This window comes from Austrofundulus limnaeus, unplaced genomic scaffold (genome assembly GCF_001266775.1).
Source record: "Austrofundulus limnaeus strain Quisiro unplaced genomic scaffold, Austrofundulus_limnaeus-1.0 Scaffold419, whole genome shotgun sequence".
Lineage (NCBI taxonomy): Eukaryota > Metazoa > Chordata > Actinopteri > Cyprinodontiformes > Rivulidae > Austrofundulus > Austrofundulus limnaeus.
Window position 1 is genome coordinate 62,177 of NW_013952821.1, and position 20,126 is coordinate 82,302.

General features: G+C 41.1%; 1 protein-coding gene across 8 annotated transcripts in view; it reads left to right on the top strand.

The window, feature by feature from the left end:
- baiap2b (BAR/IMD domain containing adaptor protein 2b) overlaps window positions 1–20,126 on the top strand; it is a 67,792-nt gene that overhangs the window by 28,285 nt on the left and 19,381 nt on the right. For 6 of the 8 annotated variants that reach the window (XM_014024345.1, XM_014024346.1, XM_014024349.1 and 3 more), the window contains 4 exons: window positions 10,343–10,354; window positions 10,832–10,893; window positions 12,355–12,426; window positions 13,177–13,314. In XM_014024345.1, coding sequence (XP_013879799.1) covers window positions 10,343–10,354; window positions 10,832–10,893; window positions 12,355–12,426; window positions 13,177–13,314 — 284 coding nt within the window. The remainder of the gene's footprint in view (window positions 1–10,342; window positions 10,355–10,831; window positions 10,894–12,354; window positions 12,427–13,176; window positions 13,315–20,126) is intronic. The other 2 variants (XM_014024347.1, XM_014024350.1) reach the window with 1 other exon arrangement.

Here is a 20,126-nt window from a genome sequence, read left to right on the forward strand (position 1 = left end):
CCCCCCCCCCCCCTTTAAATTTGAACATTTACAAAAATTATTTTTTTCCATCATCCATCCCGTTCCTGTTTCCATCGCTTTGATGCTTCGCCTTCATGTTCTGTGTCTTGCATGACTGTGCATTCGTGTCGGGGGGGTTGCCTGCTCTATTTTGATTTTTCTTTCTTTCCAACCATGACTCAGCAGGACTTTAGCTTGGCAGAACCTTTTTCTGCCTCCTGTTAAATGACAGAGCAGGCTGAGCAGAGTGSATTGATGCTGTCCTGGTTTATCAGCAGGCCTCAGAGCAGATGTTGACTGAAGGTTTGTGGCTGAGTTTGGGGGGGTTAAGACCATACGTCTTACAGCTTTTGTGGTGCAGAACATTCTGACATCTGCAAATAAGCAGAAATGGAAAAGGATCATAATGTGGCTGCCAGCTGAATGGAACCTTCTTGTTTCATATTTAAAGTCTTATAGTTTCTATTAAAAAGGTCATTATGTTGCTTAAAATATATTGTTTTCAGCTGATGTTGGACAGCTATGGCTCATTAGGATCACATGTCTGAGGAGCTGCTGGTAGCTGATCAAAACCATCTTTTTCCCTTCAGTTATTCAGTTTATTGATCTCGTGACCTTTTCCCATCAGGATGAGATTCTGTTCTTGTTTTTTTTTTTTTTTACAAACTTTAGGATTTTTGTCTGCTGTGCTGTAGAGGAAACAATGAGCGCTTTGTGCTGGTGTTGCGTGGAAAAGTTGCTAAACCCGTTAGTTTGTTAATTAGTAGATGAGAAGGATTGTGTGTTTGTGACCATCGTTACAGAACGTGCTTTAGAATTAACAACTCAAGACAGATTTGCAAAATTTAAAAAAAATATAAAAATGGTTTGGCATGTTGTAATGGATGGATGTTAAACTGGATGAACTCGGATTGAATTTTGGCAGCTAGATTTTACCCCAGCGGACTGAAACAATGACGTTATTCAGTTTTTAATGAACAGCTAAAGACACTGCAGAGCGAAAATGAAAAGMATTATCTTGGGATCCAAAATGTCAGACTTTGTTTGTTACAGATTTCTCGAAGGCTGAAGCACGACCCACTGACTTTACAGATAGGACATATTGTACTTGCACACAGCCACATGTCGGAGCAGACGGAATGATTAACGCTATGTTTGAAAAAAGGATCATGATTGTCTGCATTTGTCCCAGAATAAACTGATATGGAGGGCTCACGTTCCACGTCTGATGCCACGAGGAGCTGGCACAGGAAGAGGATATGATGCCACCGTTTCACGCCGTTGTTCGTAATTTACCCAAAGCTGTCAGAGTTTGACCAACTGCTCTGCTGCTTGACATCCTGCGCGGAGAGAGACGAGCCGAGTGTCATCCCACTCATCTGCTCTGTGTGTGAACACCCCCGCAGTGATGTGGGAGCTCAGGCAGCGCTGGGAGAGCATGCCGACTCAGCACTTGTTTCCAAAAATAGATCGAATGAAAAAAAAATGGCTGAACCGGAGCGGCTTTGATGGAGGAGGAGAAACGGAGTACGATGCTCGAGCCGCAGCCCAAAAATGGTTTGTCGTGATGTCACTGCCACTGGAAATGGCTTGTTCTGCCTTCCGTATGCTTTATATGGGCATCGATGTGAGGAAAAACTAGGAAGCTCCTGCAGTTCCGGTTCCCCTCTCTGCCCATATAAGGACTCCGGTATTGCCGTGCGATTTTGGGCAGAGGTGGAACTTCCTCAGGTCTGCACCGGCGCAGAAACCTGAGGGAACAGGCTGGAGGAAAWTCGTCACTGTGCTTCGTTTTAAAAAATCTTACTCTAGATCTGAACCTGCTCTGTATTCAKTTTCCAGCCTCTCGTGTCGCCTTTTTTTTTGGGCTTCTCTGTAAGGAAAAGCCATCCGCACAGATTTATGAAAGAATAGATAAGAATTGATGAGCTGTATTTTTCAGAAGGTCTTGTGAGGACCAACTGTGAGCACATCATCAGCTCATTTTAATCTCTTTGTTCTGTTTTCATCCCTTCTCATATGTTCCCGTGGCTCTGGGTTACAGTGTTGCATAACCAAATTCAGCGACGGCAGCWGCAGAAGTATGAACAGCAAAAGTAAAAACAAAGCGGGATCAAAGAAAATTAAAGATTCACAAAGGGGGACCGTTTTTTTATAGTCTTGAGGCACCAAGACATTTTTACTTTTTAATACGTTCCGTTGTTCCCTTTGTGCCTCACAGTTTATATATTAAAAAAACTAGAGACCTGAACCTGACCCTAATTTTTTCTCAGGCAGCACTTCCATATTTCCCCAGAGACTCAAACCCAGTGTGAATTCAGTCCCTTTCACAGTGTTTTTTGAAGCTTTGAAAAGTTCTCAATCATCCTGCGGAGGATGCTTCAGCTCCTCGTTAAAACGACTGATTAAACACACATCAAGTTCTGATTAAAATGGTTTTAAATAGAGTTTAAATTGAATAAAACGGTTTCAATTTATTGTGCTTATTGAGTTTTTAAGCAAAATAATTGAGTTGTTTTGAAATATGCAATCAGTTTAGTTTCATTGAGCGTGTTATTCCAGATAAGACTTCCTTTGATGAAGAACACTGACCAAATATTTGATTTAATTCATGCAGTTTGAAACTCCAGTCAGTCTCTGCCCGTCTGTTTTACTTCACTCTCATGCCAGTGGTCTTTTTGTCAGGATGACTAACTAATTCATTTCGAAGGTAGCCTGCTGTGTCAAATATTTAAGCTACCTTTTTAATTAAGAAGGAACCAAAACATGAGACATATTTCCATGTCATTATTCAACACACTAGATTAATATAGAGATGTGTCTTAAAGGGGACATATCTGCAAAATCTACTTTTTTATTTAGCTGTTAAACACATTTTGTTGTGGACTTGGAGTCTCGAGGAGGCAGAAAAGTTGAATTTAGTCTCTCCTGGTGCTGCAGAGGTACAGTATCATTATATTCTGTTTAGGCCATATTTTTCAACTCGTTCAGTTTTCTTTATTTTGTATTATGTTTTCTGAACTGTTATGTCAAATTATTTCTGATGGAACTTCTAAATAAGGTCTGGACTTACCTACAATTTGGTGATCCCAGACTCTGGCTCCAACATGTAAGGCTGGATGGACAAGTCTTCCCTTGTTGACGTCTTTTAATTAATTTGTAAATAAAATGTTTCTGCGTAGCTACATAGTCGCAAACCCCTCTGTCAAACTAGAAGGAACTGGTCTGGAAGCTGCAGAGGGGTGGGGTTTGAAGCACCTCGTTTGGATTTAAAGAGACAGCCTTAAAACGAGTTGATCTGAGACACCTCAGAAAAGGGGCGGGGCTTGTGAGGTTACAATAAGGAGGAATTCAGACCAAAGCATTGCAGTTCCACTTTATATAGACCCAACTGAAGGATTTTAATGTGAGACAGAAGGATTTAAAAACTGGATATGTCTATTTTAAACCAAACTAAAAGCGTTTATGAACTGGTCTTTATAGTGTGTTTCTAAAAGTGTTTTTAATGATTCGGTTCAGTTTGATACTTTAGTCTCAAGATTCGATATTTTATCTATACAAAAAAAAAAGACAAAATTCCATGCTCCTCTTAACTTGCAATTTATAGAAATTATTTATGAACATTCGTTTAACGACAAGTTTTTTAATTAAATGTTGCTGAATCAACAAGTTTCTCAGTGGATCTGTGCTCGACAGTGCAGTCTAGGTAGAGTAGTCGAACACAGATTCACTGATGCTTCAACACAGAGCATCTTCAGAAGTTGAGCTGATAAAATAAATTTTAAAAATCTGTGTTGTTCAATGCTTAGTGCGTATTGAACCATGCATGGTGCGTATTGAACCATGCATGGTGCGTATTGAACCATGCATGGTGCGTATTAAACCATGCATGGTGCGTATTAAACCACGCATAGTGCGTGTTGAACCACGCATAGTGCGTGTTGAACCACGCATAGTGCGTGTTGATCCACGCATAGTGCGTGTTGATCCACGCATAGTGCGTGTTGAACCACGCATAGTGCGTGTTGATCCATGCATAGTGCGTGTTGATCCATGCATAGTGTGTATTGAACCATGCATAGTGCGTGTTGATCCATGCATAGTGCGTATTGAACCACGCATAGTGCTTGTTGAACCACGCATAGTGCGTGTTGATCCATGCATAGTGTGTATTGATCCTAAAGCACTGTACTGAACGGTTCGATGCAGATACGTGTATTGTTGCACATCTAGTAAATAAAATATTAATAATTTGGGTTTAGCTCCAGTATCAGCCCTCGTAGTTCCATTTTATTTAACATCTCATTGCAACATGAATTTCATCGGCTAAGTTGCTAAACTTAGATTTTGGGATTTTGTGGGATGCATGAGAAGAGGCCGCAGTGATGTAATGCACACTCAGGAGGAGGCAGCCCCTGTATTGAGACACAGCCAACATGCAGAACTGTATTCTTGGCCATGTACATTATTTTCAACCCTATTGACTCATGTCCCACCTTGAGACATTTGACTTAGTTTTCTCCCTTCAGGTGTCGCAAAACATCACTTTAGATGAAACATCTGGGAGTAAAATGTGTATAAAATGCATCTGGAGACGTCTACTTTCAATCTAGTCTTGTGTTAACTTAGTGTTGTTAAATCAATAAAGCCCATGTGAGCTATCAGTGACGAGGGTGTCTGCGTGTTATCAGAACAGCCCAACACACTCATTTAGTTTCCTCTCAAGCTGTTCGCCCTGGCAGAAAGTCCTCGAGTCTCCTCAGGTGGACTCAGAGGAACAGGGAAAGAGACGAAGACGCCTAATGAAGACAAGGAGCCGGAGTAACAAAGACACAAGAAGCCATTTGTTCCCGGCTCATTAGCGGCTGTCAGTCAGGTTTTGATTTGATCAGAGACCAGGAGCCAGCACAGCAGAGCGACCTGAGCACCAGGACTTTGATCCAACTCACCTGTTGGACATCCCACCACATCTGTTCTCACCGTTGTCTTCATCAGCCTTTAAACGAGCTGTCTCTTTATCTTTCAGCACCCGTTTGGTGATGGATCAGTGAGGAGCTGCAGGGGTTTGATTTTAACTAATGATGGTAATGAGTTGGACTGGAAAAAACGTCCTTGAGGTGTTGCTTTGTTCCAAATAGTAACTTAATGATGCTGATATTAAAGCATAAAGGCTCAGAAACAAATTAGTTCTCAGTGCTAAGTGCACACTACTTTGTGCAGGAAGAACAGTCATTTCTGAATCTGTTAGGGGTTTTTGTTTTCTGTCCACGTGGGAATGATTCTCTTCAAAACAAATTGCTTTTCACAGCTTTTTATTAACTTATTGTCACGAAGCGGCAGTGTGAAGCTGTCAGTGAATCCCCCTCCAGCTTGTCTGTTTTGTCTTTTTGGTAGTCAGATCCAYGAGACGAGCTCGTTTTTAGAACAAATCCATCTTCTTTGTCTCCATTGTGCCGAGTCCTTGGAGACGGACGGGGACGGAGCAGTTGATGGATCGCCGTAAGGTCCTTTAAAAAAATCTTTAGCTGTCAGATTTTTTTTTTACTCTTTCTCTCTCTGTGGTAGGCAATTAGTGGAGAGAAGTGACAAGTTTGTCGTGTCAGGAATCGTATTGACCACATGTCAAAACTTGATCAGGTTTTATATTTTGTCATTCTTTACATGTCTGCCCCTCGTCTCTTACTGTCAGCTCTTTTATATTTTCCTCCATTAGCCACCGTCTGATGCAAAGTTACTCACCTTCAGCACCAAGTAACTGCAGCAATAATCATGACCATTTTCTTCATTCTGTCTTTTTGGCTTTGAAACGCTGCAGTCTTTAGCACAGGTCAGATGGATGGACCTTCTATAGAAGTATGTTTGATCTGTAGATTTTTGAAGGGATCCATGATTAGTTGTAACATTAGATTTTGTTTAATAAACATTTATTTTAACTGCAAAATAAAGACTGTAAAAATACTGKAGGTTGTTTTTAGTTTCTAATTTTTTTAAATATATTACACGGATGGGGCCATTTTATTTACACGCAAAGCATTCTGGGTATATGATGACGTGGATAGGTCCTCGGTGCGAGGCTGCTAGCGAGCTACAGTATATCCACCCTGAAGGTTGGACAATATCTGATGATCGACTCTTTTAAATGAAACCAGAGAGCGTTGACAGAGAGGAGAAGGTAGAAATGACTCAGCCTGGAACTGAAAATATAGATGGAGGACAACAGAGCTGCTTCATGGAAGAAGAACCTCAGCTTAGTCTGTTAGCTTTAGCATTAGCCCAGATGCTATCACCATATATATGTATTAGCTCAGCGCTACACATTCTCCTCTCGTCACTGAGGTCCTCCATCCACATGACAGAGAGGGGAACACAAAAATGACTCAGTCTGTAACTAAAAATATGGATGGAGGACCTCAGTTTAGCTTGTTTGTCGCGCTAGCACCGAGCTAATACGTATAAGGCTATATAGCATCGGCGCTAGCGCTAAGACTAACAGGCTAAGCTGAGGTTCTTCTATGAAGCAGCTCTGTTGTCCTCCATCCATATTTTCAGTTACAGCTGAGTCATTTCTACCTTCTCCTCTCTGTCAACGCTCTCTGGTTTCATTTAAAAAGAGTCGATCATCAGATATTGTCCAAGATTAACCTTCAGGGTGGATATAGCTCGCTAGCAGCCTTGCACCGATGACCTATCCACATCATCATTTACCCAGAATGCTTTGCGTGTAAATAAAATGGTTCAGTCCGTGTTGAAACATATTTTTTTTAAATTACAAAACTAAACAGCCTACAGTATTTTTACAGTTAAAATAAATGTTTATCAAATAAAGTCTAATGTTACAACTAATCATGGATCCCTTTAACATTATTTAGACAAATCAGGCCTAAAATTTAACACAACACAAATAGTGTGGAGGGAAATCGTGCACCTGCAGGGTGTTTTTATTTTGCTGCACACAATCACAGCAAGTGTTTKACAGTAATAATGCCCATCATGTGTCTTTTGATGAGAACAAATCTCCCTGCAGCACCTTGTGCTCCTTCACTGCAGCTCTCCGAGGATTAGAGCCACTTATTTGCTTTCAGGCCTCTATAATAACGGTCTCTGCAGCGACACAGTGCATAAAACACCTTCCTTCACACGGCCATTAACCGGTGCTCTGTGCTGAGCGCGGGAGCTGCATGGTAAGTAGACGTTAAGGTAATGAACCCAGATGTCAGCTCCAGTCAGATCTGACCCTGCGCAAACAAATATAGGGTATTTTGGTAGCTTGGGGGGGACTGCAGGTTTATTTCTCTGATGTAATCTGTTGAGCTGGATTTTTAAAACTTGTTTTTTTYCTCATCCAAACTCAAGAATCTGTAAGTGAAATCAAGTTATTTTAGCTTATTTTATAAGACAGATTAAGTAAATAAAATAAGACACCAACATAAATTAGAAAAGTTTATGTTCAGAGTGGTTTCATAAGCAGAGTTCTTTAATTGATCCACCTGTGCACTGAGGGAGTGGACAACAATGAGCTTCTCCCTGTAAGCCTCAGATGTTGTGATCTGCTCTGATTAACAGTAAGCAGCTTACGTCTGCCGGGTAGAAGTCCCATATTTCACAATGTAAGGTGGAGAGATTGTGGATTGGAAGGGTGCAACGAAACAAGAACATCCAGATATTTGGGGATCCTCCAGGAAATGAGAACCTGCAGCRCCGAGTCAGAATGCTCAGTAATGACTTTAAAAGGTGTATTCACACTCTCATGAGAATAATATTGCAAATGAGAGAGGATTCTGTTTTTTTACACTCTTGACCTGACATCTTTTATTATAATAAAGATCGTTTTACTCCACTTTCTCTTTACCTGTCTGTCAGCTGGGTCATGGGGGGTTATGGCCCATTTCCACCAATCATTGGCTGAAATGATTTCTTTTGTGAAGAAATTCTGTATCATCTGTCATTATTCTCTACCWGATATCTCCTTGAGATGTTTTTATGTGATGCAGCCTTCCCCCTGCTGTTTCCTGCCCCCCGGGCAGGAGTCAACATTAGCCTAATTGTGTGTGTGATCGAGCCGTTTCAGCTCAGTCTGGCTGCTGTGGCCCGGCTGATGGCCGGTGGCTGGTTTTTAATGGATGGGATGGGAGGGGGTGTTGGGTGYCCTCCAAGAATCAAAGAGGGAGTTTGGAAGTGCACATCGGTGCATTTCAATGCCTCGCTGATCCACTTCCTGTCCACGTGTTTTCCTCAGGTCTCGATGAGCTGTTCTGCAAACATTAGTTAAACATTTATTGTTCCGATTAGCTGCAGGAGTAACGTTAGTTTTCTAAATCTCATCAAACTTGTAGAAACAAATGAATGAAAGCCAGCCTTCAGCCGTCCACCACCTGCTCTGACATTAACCTAATCCCTTCTTCTCCACCTGAGTCTCCTCTGCATGACTGCAGCACTTCCATTAAGCCCATTAATCCTGTCCAGACAGCCCCCTCTGCGTCCCCTTTGGCTGCCCCCCTCTGTCCAGTGTCTTAAGCACTCGTTCCTTTCACAGCAGACAGGGAGAAAACCTCAGTGTTGTGACACGGTGTCAGCAGTCGTTATGCAGGAGGGAGGAGAGTGCCAGTATCATACGCTAACAGGCTCGTTTGGGCCGCAGTGGTGCTGCGGCTGCAGATCCGGTCACTTCACTTTGTTTTATATCTGTATCATATTGTCACATCCTGAATATATCTGTTAACAGACTGTGTCCTGCATGGCATAAAACAATATGTTAAAGGTCATATACATGTTTTATAAGATGTTTTTTATTCACTTTTGACTCTTGTTTGGGGAAATTATTTGATGTGTTTTTTACAGTAAATCAGCATAAATGTTGAAATATTTTGCTTCCAAGCAGCCAGACTTTTTTTGTGGCCTGGATCGACAGGTTTTCAGGTTTCCTGAGGGTCTTTCTTTACCGYTACTTAGTTTCAGTCGCATTCAGGACACAACATGATCAGATARAATCATTGGACCAAATCTGAGTGGGCGGGGGGTGGAGCTAGACTTTTTGGCAAGGGGTGGCAYGGGGCGTGGCCAGGGTGACTTTATGGGGGCACATACAAAAAAAGGAAAGCATTCAGAATTTGAAAATTCAAGATGGCCATTCATTTATCCATAATCGATACCAGTTTATTCCTTTCAGGGTCACGGGGGTCACTGGTGCCCATATCCAGCAGTCACAGTGCAGACAGGTCACAAGTAATTTAAGATGGCCGACAGAGCTAATTTGAAATAGCTTTAATTCAGCTGTTTTAAGAAATATTGTGCTGAAATTTTGTGAGATCGTAGCTAAGAATTATTCAAAAAACATGCCAAATGCTAGTCACGACTGATTATTCAGCCATTTTAGACACACAAAGTTGAAGATTAATGCTGAAGCAACCAAAACAATTTTTACCCAATAATAAATGCTAATCAAAAATTAAAAATGGCCACCACAGCTAAGTTTAAAAGTCTAAAATTCAGCCATTTTAAGAATTAATGAGATGACATTTGTTGTGGAGTAGCTAAGAATGATCACATGCCCATTAACAATGGTAAACCCAAATTAGGCTAATCACTAATGCTAACGCTAATTTTACAAAGTGCTCTAATTCAGCCATTTTTAAATGCACACAGCCAAAAAATGTAAAAGTACAGTAGTATTAGAGAAGAATCTAACAAAATCAAAATGCAACTAGAAAATCTAAGATCCCCTTCAGGGTGGTACCTGGGGTGGCCAATCAAATGCCAGGGGTGCCACCCCCAGCCACCCCTCTGGCTCCGCCCCTGGTGGAGGGGGAACCAGAGTCCAAAGGAAGTCCTTCAAAAAGCCTGAAGAACTACAGATTAAAACCACAAAGTTTGGCTGCTTAGAATGAAAAGCTAAAGAAATGAGTCTGAATCTGATTTGTGTCAGATTTAGTATAATTTATGACAAGAACAAACTCAGATATAAAGTATAATAACATTATTAGTTTAAGCCAAGTTGCTCAAATGATACTGGATTTTTGAGGAAAATGTTAACGTAATTTATGTATCCAATTTAAAAACTTTAAAAAAACAATTTGATAAATAAAAGCATCAGCATTGGTCATATTTTTTTGAAAGATTGTTGTGATTGCATCGTAAATTATTAACTTTTAAAGAAGTAAAACAAAATATAAGTATGGGCTACTGAATTATATGAGTGTTTTTAAGTGTTTATATCTGTGTAAAAACCTGTTACTTATTTTTGTTTTTCAGGATAGCTTGATTTGTTGCTGTCTTCAGGTTTTAATCTGTTTTTACTAAAACTAGATCTTTTTTGTTGTTTTTTTACAATGCTTTGCATATTCAGAAGAGACAGCATGTAGGTATCTTAAAACACCTCCTTGGCTGCATGAATCACTTTTTTTCTTTTTTTTTTTTAGGTTAGATTTTTTTATTTCTGGATTTTGCTTTTTGGTGTTTTTTTTTCTCAACATGTCTTTAATGAATAGAAGAAACGCTAAAGATTTGACTCCTGTGTTTTTATAGCATTAATGTTTTAAGCTCTAGGTAGGAAGGAAAGATGAAACTCAAGAATTTTGTTTTCTGTAGGTTTCTTGTTTGACTCTTTGATTTGCCGTTAAACACATCTGTGCAACATTTTCAGTTTGATTTCTCCCACAGTTTTGAGTTTTTGTCTGCATCACGTCAGCTGTTCCATCTCGTCCGTCAGGCTCACCCGTCTGGCTGCATGGTTGTTGGAAGTTTGCACGATTCGGTGTAGCGCTCTCACACTCCCTGGTCTCTCCTCCGCCTGATTTTGTTTATCGCCTCTTTGTTCTCTGTCTCGTCTCTGCAGGGGATGTGCTCTTTCAGATGGCTGAAGTGCACAGACAGATCCAGATCCAGCTCGAGGAGATGGTGAGCATGTGGTGCTGATGTTACTAAAGCCAGACAAACAGATGGGGACGTTGTTGCTCAGTCCCAGCACATTTTTATGTCTTAAAAAAGCAGCGTTTTTATTTGCCTCACCTGCATTTTCTGTAGCTTCATTTGTTTACAGAAACTGAATAAATGAAAATTACGGTACAGCCATTGCAGAGAGAAGTCCTTTTATGTCAGTTTCTCAAAGAGAAAATAGCTCAATTATATCAGCAATAAAAGAAACTTACTGTATTTTTTTCAACTATAACATGTAAAATTTGATCCATAAAATCATCCATAAAGTTGGGGGGTAGTATTATACTCGGATAAATATTTTTACTTGTGTATTTTAACTGAAATATCGGCAAAATGCCTGAGTCCAGAAATGAGACCGCGTTGTAAAAAAGCAGCTGAAACCAGCTCACCTCTTACACTCCTCCGTGCTTCAGAGCGAGATAATAACAGATCCAGACAGGTGACATGATGTGAAAAAAAGGGGGGGCAGTCCTGCAGCTCAGTAATGATAAATTAATGACATTAGCGTGTGACCGAGTCGCTCCTCGAACAACAACAAAGACATGTTCGTCTGTAATGGCTGCCGTCTACCGGTGTTCTGAAAATGTTTGTATCCCTGAAAAAAGTTTCCCCACCAGAGGGGGGGTGCTCGTGAGCAGGATGTAATCTGCTTTTCCCCTTGAAGATGGCCCAAATCTCATGTGAAGTCTCTGACTTTTGTGTTGGCGCCTCCTGGTGGACTATGTGTAAAATGCCAGAATTCATATGATGCTGCTACAGCTGATATATATTTGTTGTCAAAATACCTTTTAGTACATATGTTGTTAAAATAAAATGAACAGTCCAATGATCATTTTACTGATATGTATAAAGACTGCAAAGGCTGAAAAATCTTGAAGTCTGTATGAAATTGGAGGTAGTTTGAGGATTAAATTTTTTTATGCTTTTTAAGCTAAAAAAAAAGGGGGGGTTCGTATTATACATGAATAAATACAATGGTATTTTTGTGGAGGATTTTTTAAAGTATCTTGTTCTTTGCAGTAACTGGATGATTTGTTTATTCTGTTGTGGCTCAGATTTATTCTTAAATAGCAGCAAAATCAAATTGTTTTGCTTTAAAACCCTTCGTATCTGTACAGTGAATTTAATAACTTTAAGACAAAGAGAATACTTTGCATCTAAATGGAGTCATGCCTGGTTCTCATGCAGAAGCAGACTTGCCTCGGTATGTACGATACATGCCGAGCCTCCTCTGGTAAACCTCTGGGTGTGTCCCCTCCAAAACCCAAAACAAATGCACGCCTTCTAATCATGCAGGCAGTGCAGCACTAAAACACATTTATAAATACATCGCTGTGGTTGTGGACGTAACTGTTTTGAGGTTTGCTTAATCGAGCTCATTGTTTCTGAGGTTTGTGTTTTTCTTTTTGTTTTGTTTTGCAGCTCAAGTCTTTCCACAACGAGCTGCTCACCGAGCTGGAGAAGAAGGTGGAGCTGGATGCTCGCTACCTGAACGTAAGACTCTCTTTTGTTCCACGCTTTTACAACCACGACAACCGCTCTGTCAAAACACAAAACAAATCCAAAGTTTCATTTAGTCAAGTTTCAGCTGCAGAGGGTGTTCAGAAGAATCATGAAGCTTTCTCATAATTAAAGAAAAAAGTTATAAATCATATAAAATTGTTCCAAAACTGTCACATTATTGTTTTTATTCCTGACCCTAACTCTGAGAACTGCTACCATAAAACAGAACCCCACATTTGGAAAAGTTTACATTTATTGTTTGGTTTAGTTAAACTAAGGAGAATTCAAATAAAAACACTCAGATTTTAGCTTCAGTTTCTTTTGGTTCAGTTCTACTGGAGGAGCCTCAGATCCATTATGTAACATCGTACCTGAACCACGATGAGCCTGAATAAATCTGCTCCACTTCAGTCCCACCTCTCTGGGGGGTCCGGCTGAAATACTCTTATGAAATCAGTTGTTTCATCTTTATTCTAACGGCAGCACCGAGTTATGTAAGTCACTTCCTGGTCCGCCCTGTGGATCCAGAACGGCTTGATGCATTAAAGGGATGTTGGTTTGATAAATAAGAAATGCGTTAAGATGTAGATAAAGTGGAGATGAATGGCTGTCCTGTTGACAAATCATACYTTATGTGCAGTGCATTCTGGGAACTGACTGAAGCTCGTCATTTGAAGGTTTTATGTTGTTGCCAACATTCACCCCCCACCACCCCTGCTGAATTTGTGGTGCCCCCCTCAGGCGGCCCTGAAGAAGTACCAGATGGAGCACAAAAGCAAAGGGGAGAGTCTGGAGAAATGCCAGGCGGAGCTGAAGAAGCTGCGCAGGAAGAGCCAGGGCAGCAAGCACTCGTCCAAGTACGGAGACAAGGAGATGCAGGTCAGTCTGTGGCGCCGAGACTCGGAACGATGACGTAATGTTTTGACTCTGCCGATGTGGGTGCYAAGAAAACACCGCCTCGATGGCTTCAGGCCAGCATGTGGTGCAGATAAACCTGGCAGTTAGTTAGAGTTAAAATCACAAACTGTAGATAAACTCCTGCTGCTGGGAGAGTTTGACTCTTTAGTTTTAGTTTAGGTCGAWATGAATGAGAAGATCTGCTCCTGGATTTCTGCGGTGTTAATATGGAGCTCTTTAGTCTCTAAAGCAGGGATAGGCAACTGGTGGCTCGCGAGCCATACGTGGTCCATGAGTGACTAACGTCAGGCCCTGATGTTTTTTTTTCCATTTAAAAAAGCAATTTAAGTTAAAAAACAAATATTGTTTTGATTTTGGGAGGTTCACAGAGTTTCAAGGTAAACCTGTGCGTTTAATCTGCTTATGGCTGCATCACACTGCAAGATTTTAAAACAGTCGGACGATTTTCAAAGACTGAGAGAGCCCACACGTGAGGCTAAAATATCATGGATCTACCAGGTTTGGTCCTACAGTGTGTGGTGTACAGTCGCACGGCAAGAGACAACACACCACACGCGAAAAGATATTTTATTCATGAACATTCAGATGTCAGATATTAAATCACGCGAGGCTTCCTGAAATCTCGCGATAATTCATATGTCTGAGGAAAAATCTCACGTGACCTCCAGAGAGACGTGAGTTCAGAGTAAATAAACATTTRCAACAAGGAAGAAATAATGTTGATCGTTTGTGGACTATTTTTACCAGAGGAAAATCAATTTTGTAGGACTTTTAACATCTAGCAGACTTTCTGGTGAGTTATGACGTTTTTTTTTTATTACTATTATTTTTGTGTATTTTGGAATCCCCTCCGTGTTTACATCACCTCACTTTCTGATTGGCTACACGTCTCATTCAACAGGCTGAGAGCTCAGGGTGAACACTACACCCACTGTGATATCGGGCCAAAAAATCAAACATGTTGAATATCCCCGATTTGAGGTCGGAGCGGTCCCGACGTCCTTCCGAGCCGACTAGGTCACTCTTAACTCCCCACCCACGGCGGGAATATCTGCTGTGATTATCTTTAGAGCCATCACCATAATCTGGACTTTCTTAAGATTGTCTGAAGAGCAAAAATCGGCGTGATTATCTTTCCGTGTGACGCAGGCCTTAGAGGAAGGCCATGAAGGATTTTAATATAAGTCGCCACTACAACATGTTGCACAAAGCTAAATATGAGAAGTTTACTAAAGTATAAAAACAACAGCAACTTTTTACCAGAACCAAGCAGGAGTCCGCACCCAAGCCATCTTGTACAATAAGAATAAATCTTTTGGTTTCTTCAAACGTTTTATATTTATCTTTATGAAACAAAAGTACAACTGTTCAACGTGCATTTGAGCCTGAAACATTTTAAGTTACTGCACTGAATGTTGGTTTAATAAACATAAAATTATWCACAAACGTTTTTAAAATGGCAGTTTTATTACACATAGGTGCAGCCCTGTTTCAGTGTCAACAAAAAAAATAATGCCCTCTTCCATCTTTTATGCGACCTGTTTCTGCTCTAAAGTGTAATTTGTAGAAATTTAAGTTCTGATAACGACGTTCTGGTTATTTAAGACTGCAGGATTGCTAAAAACCACAGATATTATGAGAATAATCAWGTTTCACAACATTCATTGTGCAGAATGTTTCCAGTTAAACTGGTTTCTAATGGATTTCTCTGGTTATTCCTTAAAATATGATGATAGTCTGTGCAGGTGAACTGGAAGCTTTTCCCTCTCATGTGCAGGTAACTGCCTGAGTGGAGGTGTGATTGGACAAAACACGCTCRGGTCTGTAGGTGTTCTGATAACACATGGTGGGCGGGCCCTTTTCCACAACCAGCACAAGTGCTTCCTGTTTATCCCTTCAGCTGTTTAACTGGAGTTTTAGCTAAACAGACTCGAGTAAAGACCTKCAAATTAAAGGGAAAGCTCGGGTTTTTAAAACGAACCGGTTTGTTTCTAAAGCCGGAGGGAGAAAGTTGATGTCAGGGAAAGCGTGGAAGAAAATCCAAACACAAAAAGATTTCAGGCTGTAATATGTCTTTGTCCAAATCCTGTGCACCGTCTTATTACTGCAGCACATTCAGCTTTTCAGGCATTTATTCCAGGGCTCAGCAGTATGTGGGAGAGTTTCACTGCGTGACACGAATGATTAAAGTCACAATGAAACGAGGGACTGAGGGACTGACAGTCTGTTGCAGGACGCTGTGCACAGCRGCAAAGCATCAGACGGCTGCGATGTGCCGATTTATTTACAGCTAATTACTCCGTTACCTCGGCTGACACTTGRTTCTGCTTRTTTTTTAACATCTCCAGTCATAACTCTTGTGTTTGTCAAATGGTCCAAGACYATAGGGTGAACTGTTGACACAAACAACCCGAGACATGTCTGAACCRATCAGTCTGGAGGACGCTGGCTTTTAGAGGTCACAGCTAATTGTGCAGAACATCCCGAGTCTGGAGAAGCGGCTCCACGGGGTGTCGCTTCCTGTCTAATTGTTAGTGTTTCTGCAGTGGACGGTTGATTAAGCAGTGAAGCAGTGGCCTGGTTGTTGTTCAAGCGATCGATACCCCGAGCTCCGGCATGAAGAGCAGCAGAGCAGAAACGTTTAGGCYCGAAGTCCTGCAGCCCCTCTGGGCTTCAGTGGCTTATTGAGCATGAAAGCTCCAGTTTAAAGCTGAGAGGCTTTCTGTGAAACCTCTCGAATTCAAACGTCTTCCACCAGAGTGTCCATCTGTTTCTTCAGCTCCAACATAAGGCTGTTTATTTCTCTTCAGGAGAAAAGAKGGGGCGGGGCTTATGCTGCGTTCCAGTTGTCYTCGGAGGTYGTATTTTCGAGCCTCCGAGTTCTATTTTTCAACTGGAACGCCCCCTGAAGTCGTAGTTTCGAGTCGAGAGGTCGGCGCATCCAAACCATACCCGAGCAGCCCGAGCATGCGTTACGTCATCACTTCAACATGGCTGCTGCGCGCATGAAACTGTCAGCGGTCGCGCTATCATTAGCATGTTTCTCAAAGCTAACGGCTAATGTTGAGCTGTAATCAAACGTGCACAAGCACCATCCCCATTATTTAACAGACAGAAAGTAAGAAGAGAGGAGGCAGAATAAAAACGAGTGTAATTTGTTTGTTTATTTTCCCTTTTTATATTTGTTTAATGTTTGTAGCGTACTAGCATGCTTGTCCAAGCTAACCGCTAACGTTGCTACTCTTGCATGTAAACAAACGCGGCTTTGTTCTGTGTTATTTTACATTACGTCAGACGCACTTGTAATGCTTTATACTGATAGTTAAAATATATGTTTTAACACTGTTTGTACACTCAAAATACCTCATAGATCACTATTATTGTACGTTTTATTGTTGCAGAGCAAAATAATAGAAACACTTTTTCCAGTGTTTGAAACTGAAACGTTGTCAGCTTGGAACTGATGTCATTCCGGCTTCAGAATTTCGAGTTCCGAWACAACTGGAGCGCAGCATTATAGCAATTACAACAACATAACATTATACTGACTTAAAAACCTTGAGGTAAAATGTCTTTAAAATTAATATTTATTTGCTTTTCTGGTTTGTTTGATGCATAAAGAGGAGATATTAGAAGAGAATAAACWGAATATTTTAGCTGTAGATGAATGCAGGGCAGTCGTTAGAGCTCTGCCTCCTGCAGGATTGTCATGTCCCCAAATATCTGGGTTTATTTCACATCTCATCTCTGTTTTATTACGACTGGGAGCAGGTTTTATTACTTTCAGCCTGTTGGCGCTTTGTTTGGCCTGATCTCCGTCGCACACAGGAGAGGAGGGAACTCTTCTGAGGAGCACAGCTTCTCTTTTATCTTCTCCAGTTAGCACATCTGAACGGATCTGTCGACGTTTGACATCCCACTGATGAGGTGGCTTTATGTTAAAGCAAACATCACACACCTCCAMACGTCTTCAGTGAAAACKCTCTTATTAGCGCTGATCTGTGACAYGCTCCTCGTCGTCTTTCAGACTCAGCAGAGTTTTTGCACCGGTGGTTCAGAACATCTCTAACATATAATAAGTTAATAAACACTGTTGGTGCTCGCGGTCAGCAGAAAACAGCAGCAGCTGCTGCTGAACTGATGCAATGTAAAAAGAGGCATGAAGGGATCTGTGCTTCTGAAAACTATTATGTTCTGCAGGCTAATTGGTTGGAAACTCCAGGAATCCTGCAGAAAACTGAGCTTGTATCATCAAATGCACCTGTTTGTTGGTGACTTAAAGAAATKATTTACTTTTTTCTTTTAAATTTTGACATAAATTCTCTAGAAATATCTGTTCTCTGCTCTGTTTTTAAGTTATTATTAGTAGATTAGAGCAGAGGTGCCCAAAGTGGGGCCCRTCGGCCAAAATTGGCCCGCCGAGCCATTTGGTTTTGTCCACCAGCAGTTGTCCTGGTTACTAGATTGYAATTATGTTAAGATTAAATATAAAATACAAGTAACTACAAGAGACATTTAGATTAGATTTAAGGCCATATATAGATTTGCACACCTTTTATAAGACCACACATACTCAAATTTTAAATTATGAAAAGTCCCATGAGCCTTTGCTGCCTGAGCATACGTTGAATTTTCTCCATGTCCATAGGCTGAAAACAAAAAAAGCTAAAGAATGTGTGCAAACACACTGGCTGCTAGCTTAATCATAAAAAAACTAAACAACTTTACTTAAAGTGTATCTTACCCCCCTGTGAAAAGATAACTCCGCCCCAAGGCAAAATTAGAAAAATCCATCAAATTGGTTAGGGGGGGTGGGGGGTTAGAGAGCGGAAGTGTGGCCATGACGAGAGAACGCGACAGCCTCGGCTGAGCTGTCCGCCTCACATCACACCAGCCTCGGACAGAGGAGTGGAGCGCTCCGCGACAGCCTGACATAAAAAACAAAAGCATACAGCTGCAGCTGCTCACAAGATCACTAGTTTAAATCAGGAATAAAAGTGTTGGGTCTTGTTTGACTGAAGTTTGGTCCGTTAGGGCTGCAGCTGCCCCGCTGTGTTTCTGCCTTTTTTTTCCTCCTCCCTCCCGCTGTGCAGGAAGTACTGCTGGTGTGTGTGTGTGCGTGGGGGGGGAAGCAGCAGTCAGCTCTCCCCACCCGAGGCTGAAGGTCAACAGACGATCATGCTAATCTTGCTAACTGTTCCACCCTCTGACTGCTGCCGGGGCGTGTCTTAGAGAGAGGCTTTTATACCAGAACACAGCCGCTGTGGTGAAACTGTGGAGAAGCACGTCACCGTGGAGAGCCGTTAACCAATATGCTAATTAGCCTGCAGAACCACTGCTCTACCCGTATGAGCAGCAAAAAGACGTTTTAGACCAAATGTTACAGATTTGAACAAATACGCACAAAAACATCAAAATTAGCACAGAAACAGTACTATATAACATTTTAGACGCATTCTAGACAGTTTATCAGCTAAAAAAAGTTAACTTTGGGGTAAGTTACTCTTTAAGTATTTGCATTTCTTAGGTTATTGCATTTTGCCCACGACCCTCAGATTGATTTTAATTTTGGCCCTCTCAGGGAAAATGTTTGTGCACCCCTGGATTAGAGGGTGAAATAATCCTTGTGTGCATCTCTTTAAGATCAGTTCTGCAGCTTTTTCTTTTACCAAATAGGAAAAAAGTCTGGATTACACTCAGTAACCCTTAAATATTTGCAGTCGTGTGGAATTGGTACAGAAAAGTGAAGCATTGCACTATATTAAACTCCAATTACACAAAATAATGTCCAAAACTTCAGATACTTGTCATTTCAGTGGTTCAAGTTGGATTTATTCTTACTTCTATCCCATCCTAACAGAGGCAGKTTAATGAGTTTGACAGCTTCTAGTTTTTCCTCTTCTGTCAGTCCAGTCAGGATCAACTCGGCTCTTTAAATAAATAAATGACTGAASGAGTTCTTGGGTCCCTGACTGAGTGACAGCTGCCTGAACCTGCAGCATGTTGCTCTGCACTCTGGCAGCTGCTCGTCCTCCACACTTAATGTGATTCATTAGCTGCCCCCAGCTTCCTGCAGGAAATCGGCCACTTCACAGCAGCCTGTTGTCGTTTAGTTTCAGTGTGGGTGACGGCTGGATGTTCAGACATTAACGTGCCCACATGAAAACTCTGTGCGGCTCTCAGACTAATGACCACATCCAGGCACCGGGCCTGCTTTGAATTTTGCTTTGCTCCTATGATTTTACACCTTTGGTCRTCCGTTTGATGCTTTGTTGTTCAGTGTTCTGCTGGATAGGAACTTACCTTCTAGCTGTGGAAAAAGATTTCTAAAATGCGAAATAAGAACTAAAACAGTCACGTTCTAACACTGAGTACAGTGAGCTTGTTTGTATCTGAAGACTGATCTTCTGTTCAACCAACAGCTCAGATGAAACAAAATAAATCTTTGATTTTTGACACTAATTCAGTTAAATACAGATTGAGTTAGATGTGTTTTATGGGGTGCTAAGTAGGGCTGTGTATTGGCAAGAATTTGGCGATACTTTACTGTACATACCATAACAGAGGGGTCACGATACGATATATCCCGATATATTGCGATACTATAAGCAAGGCGATATATTGCGATTTTTTTTTGTCCAAAAATTATTTTAAATAAAAACCTCTTACAGGGAAAAAAAATGAAAAACCAAAATTCATTGTCTCAGAAAATTCTAATATCACAGAGACATGCTTTTGATACATTTAGCTGTGTTCTGCTTTGTATGTATTTT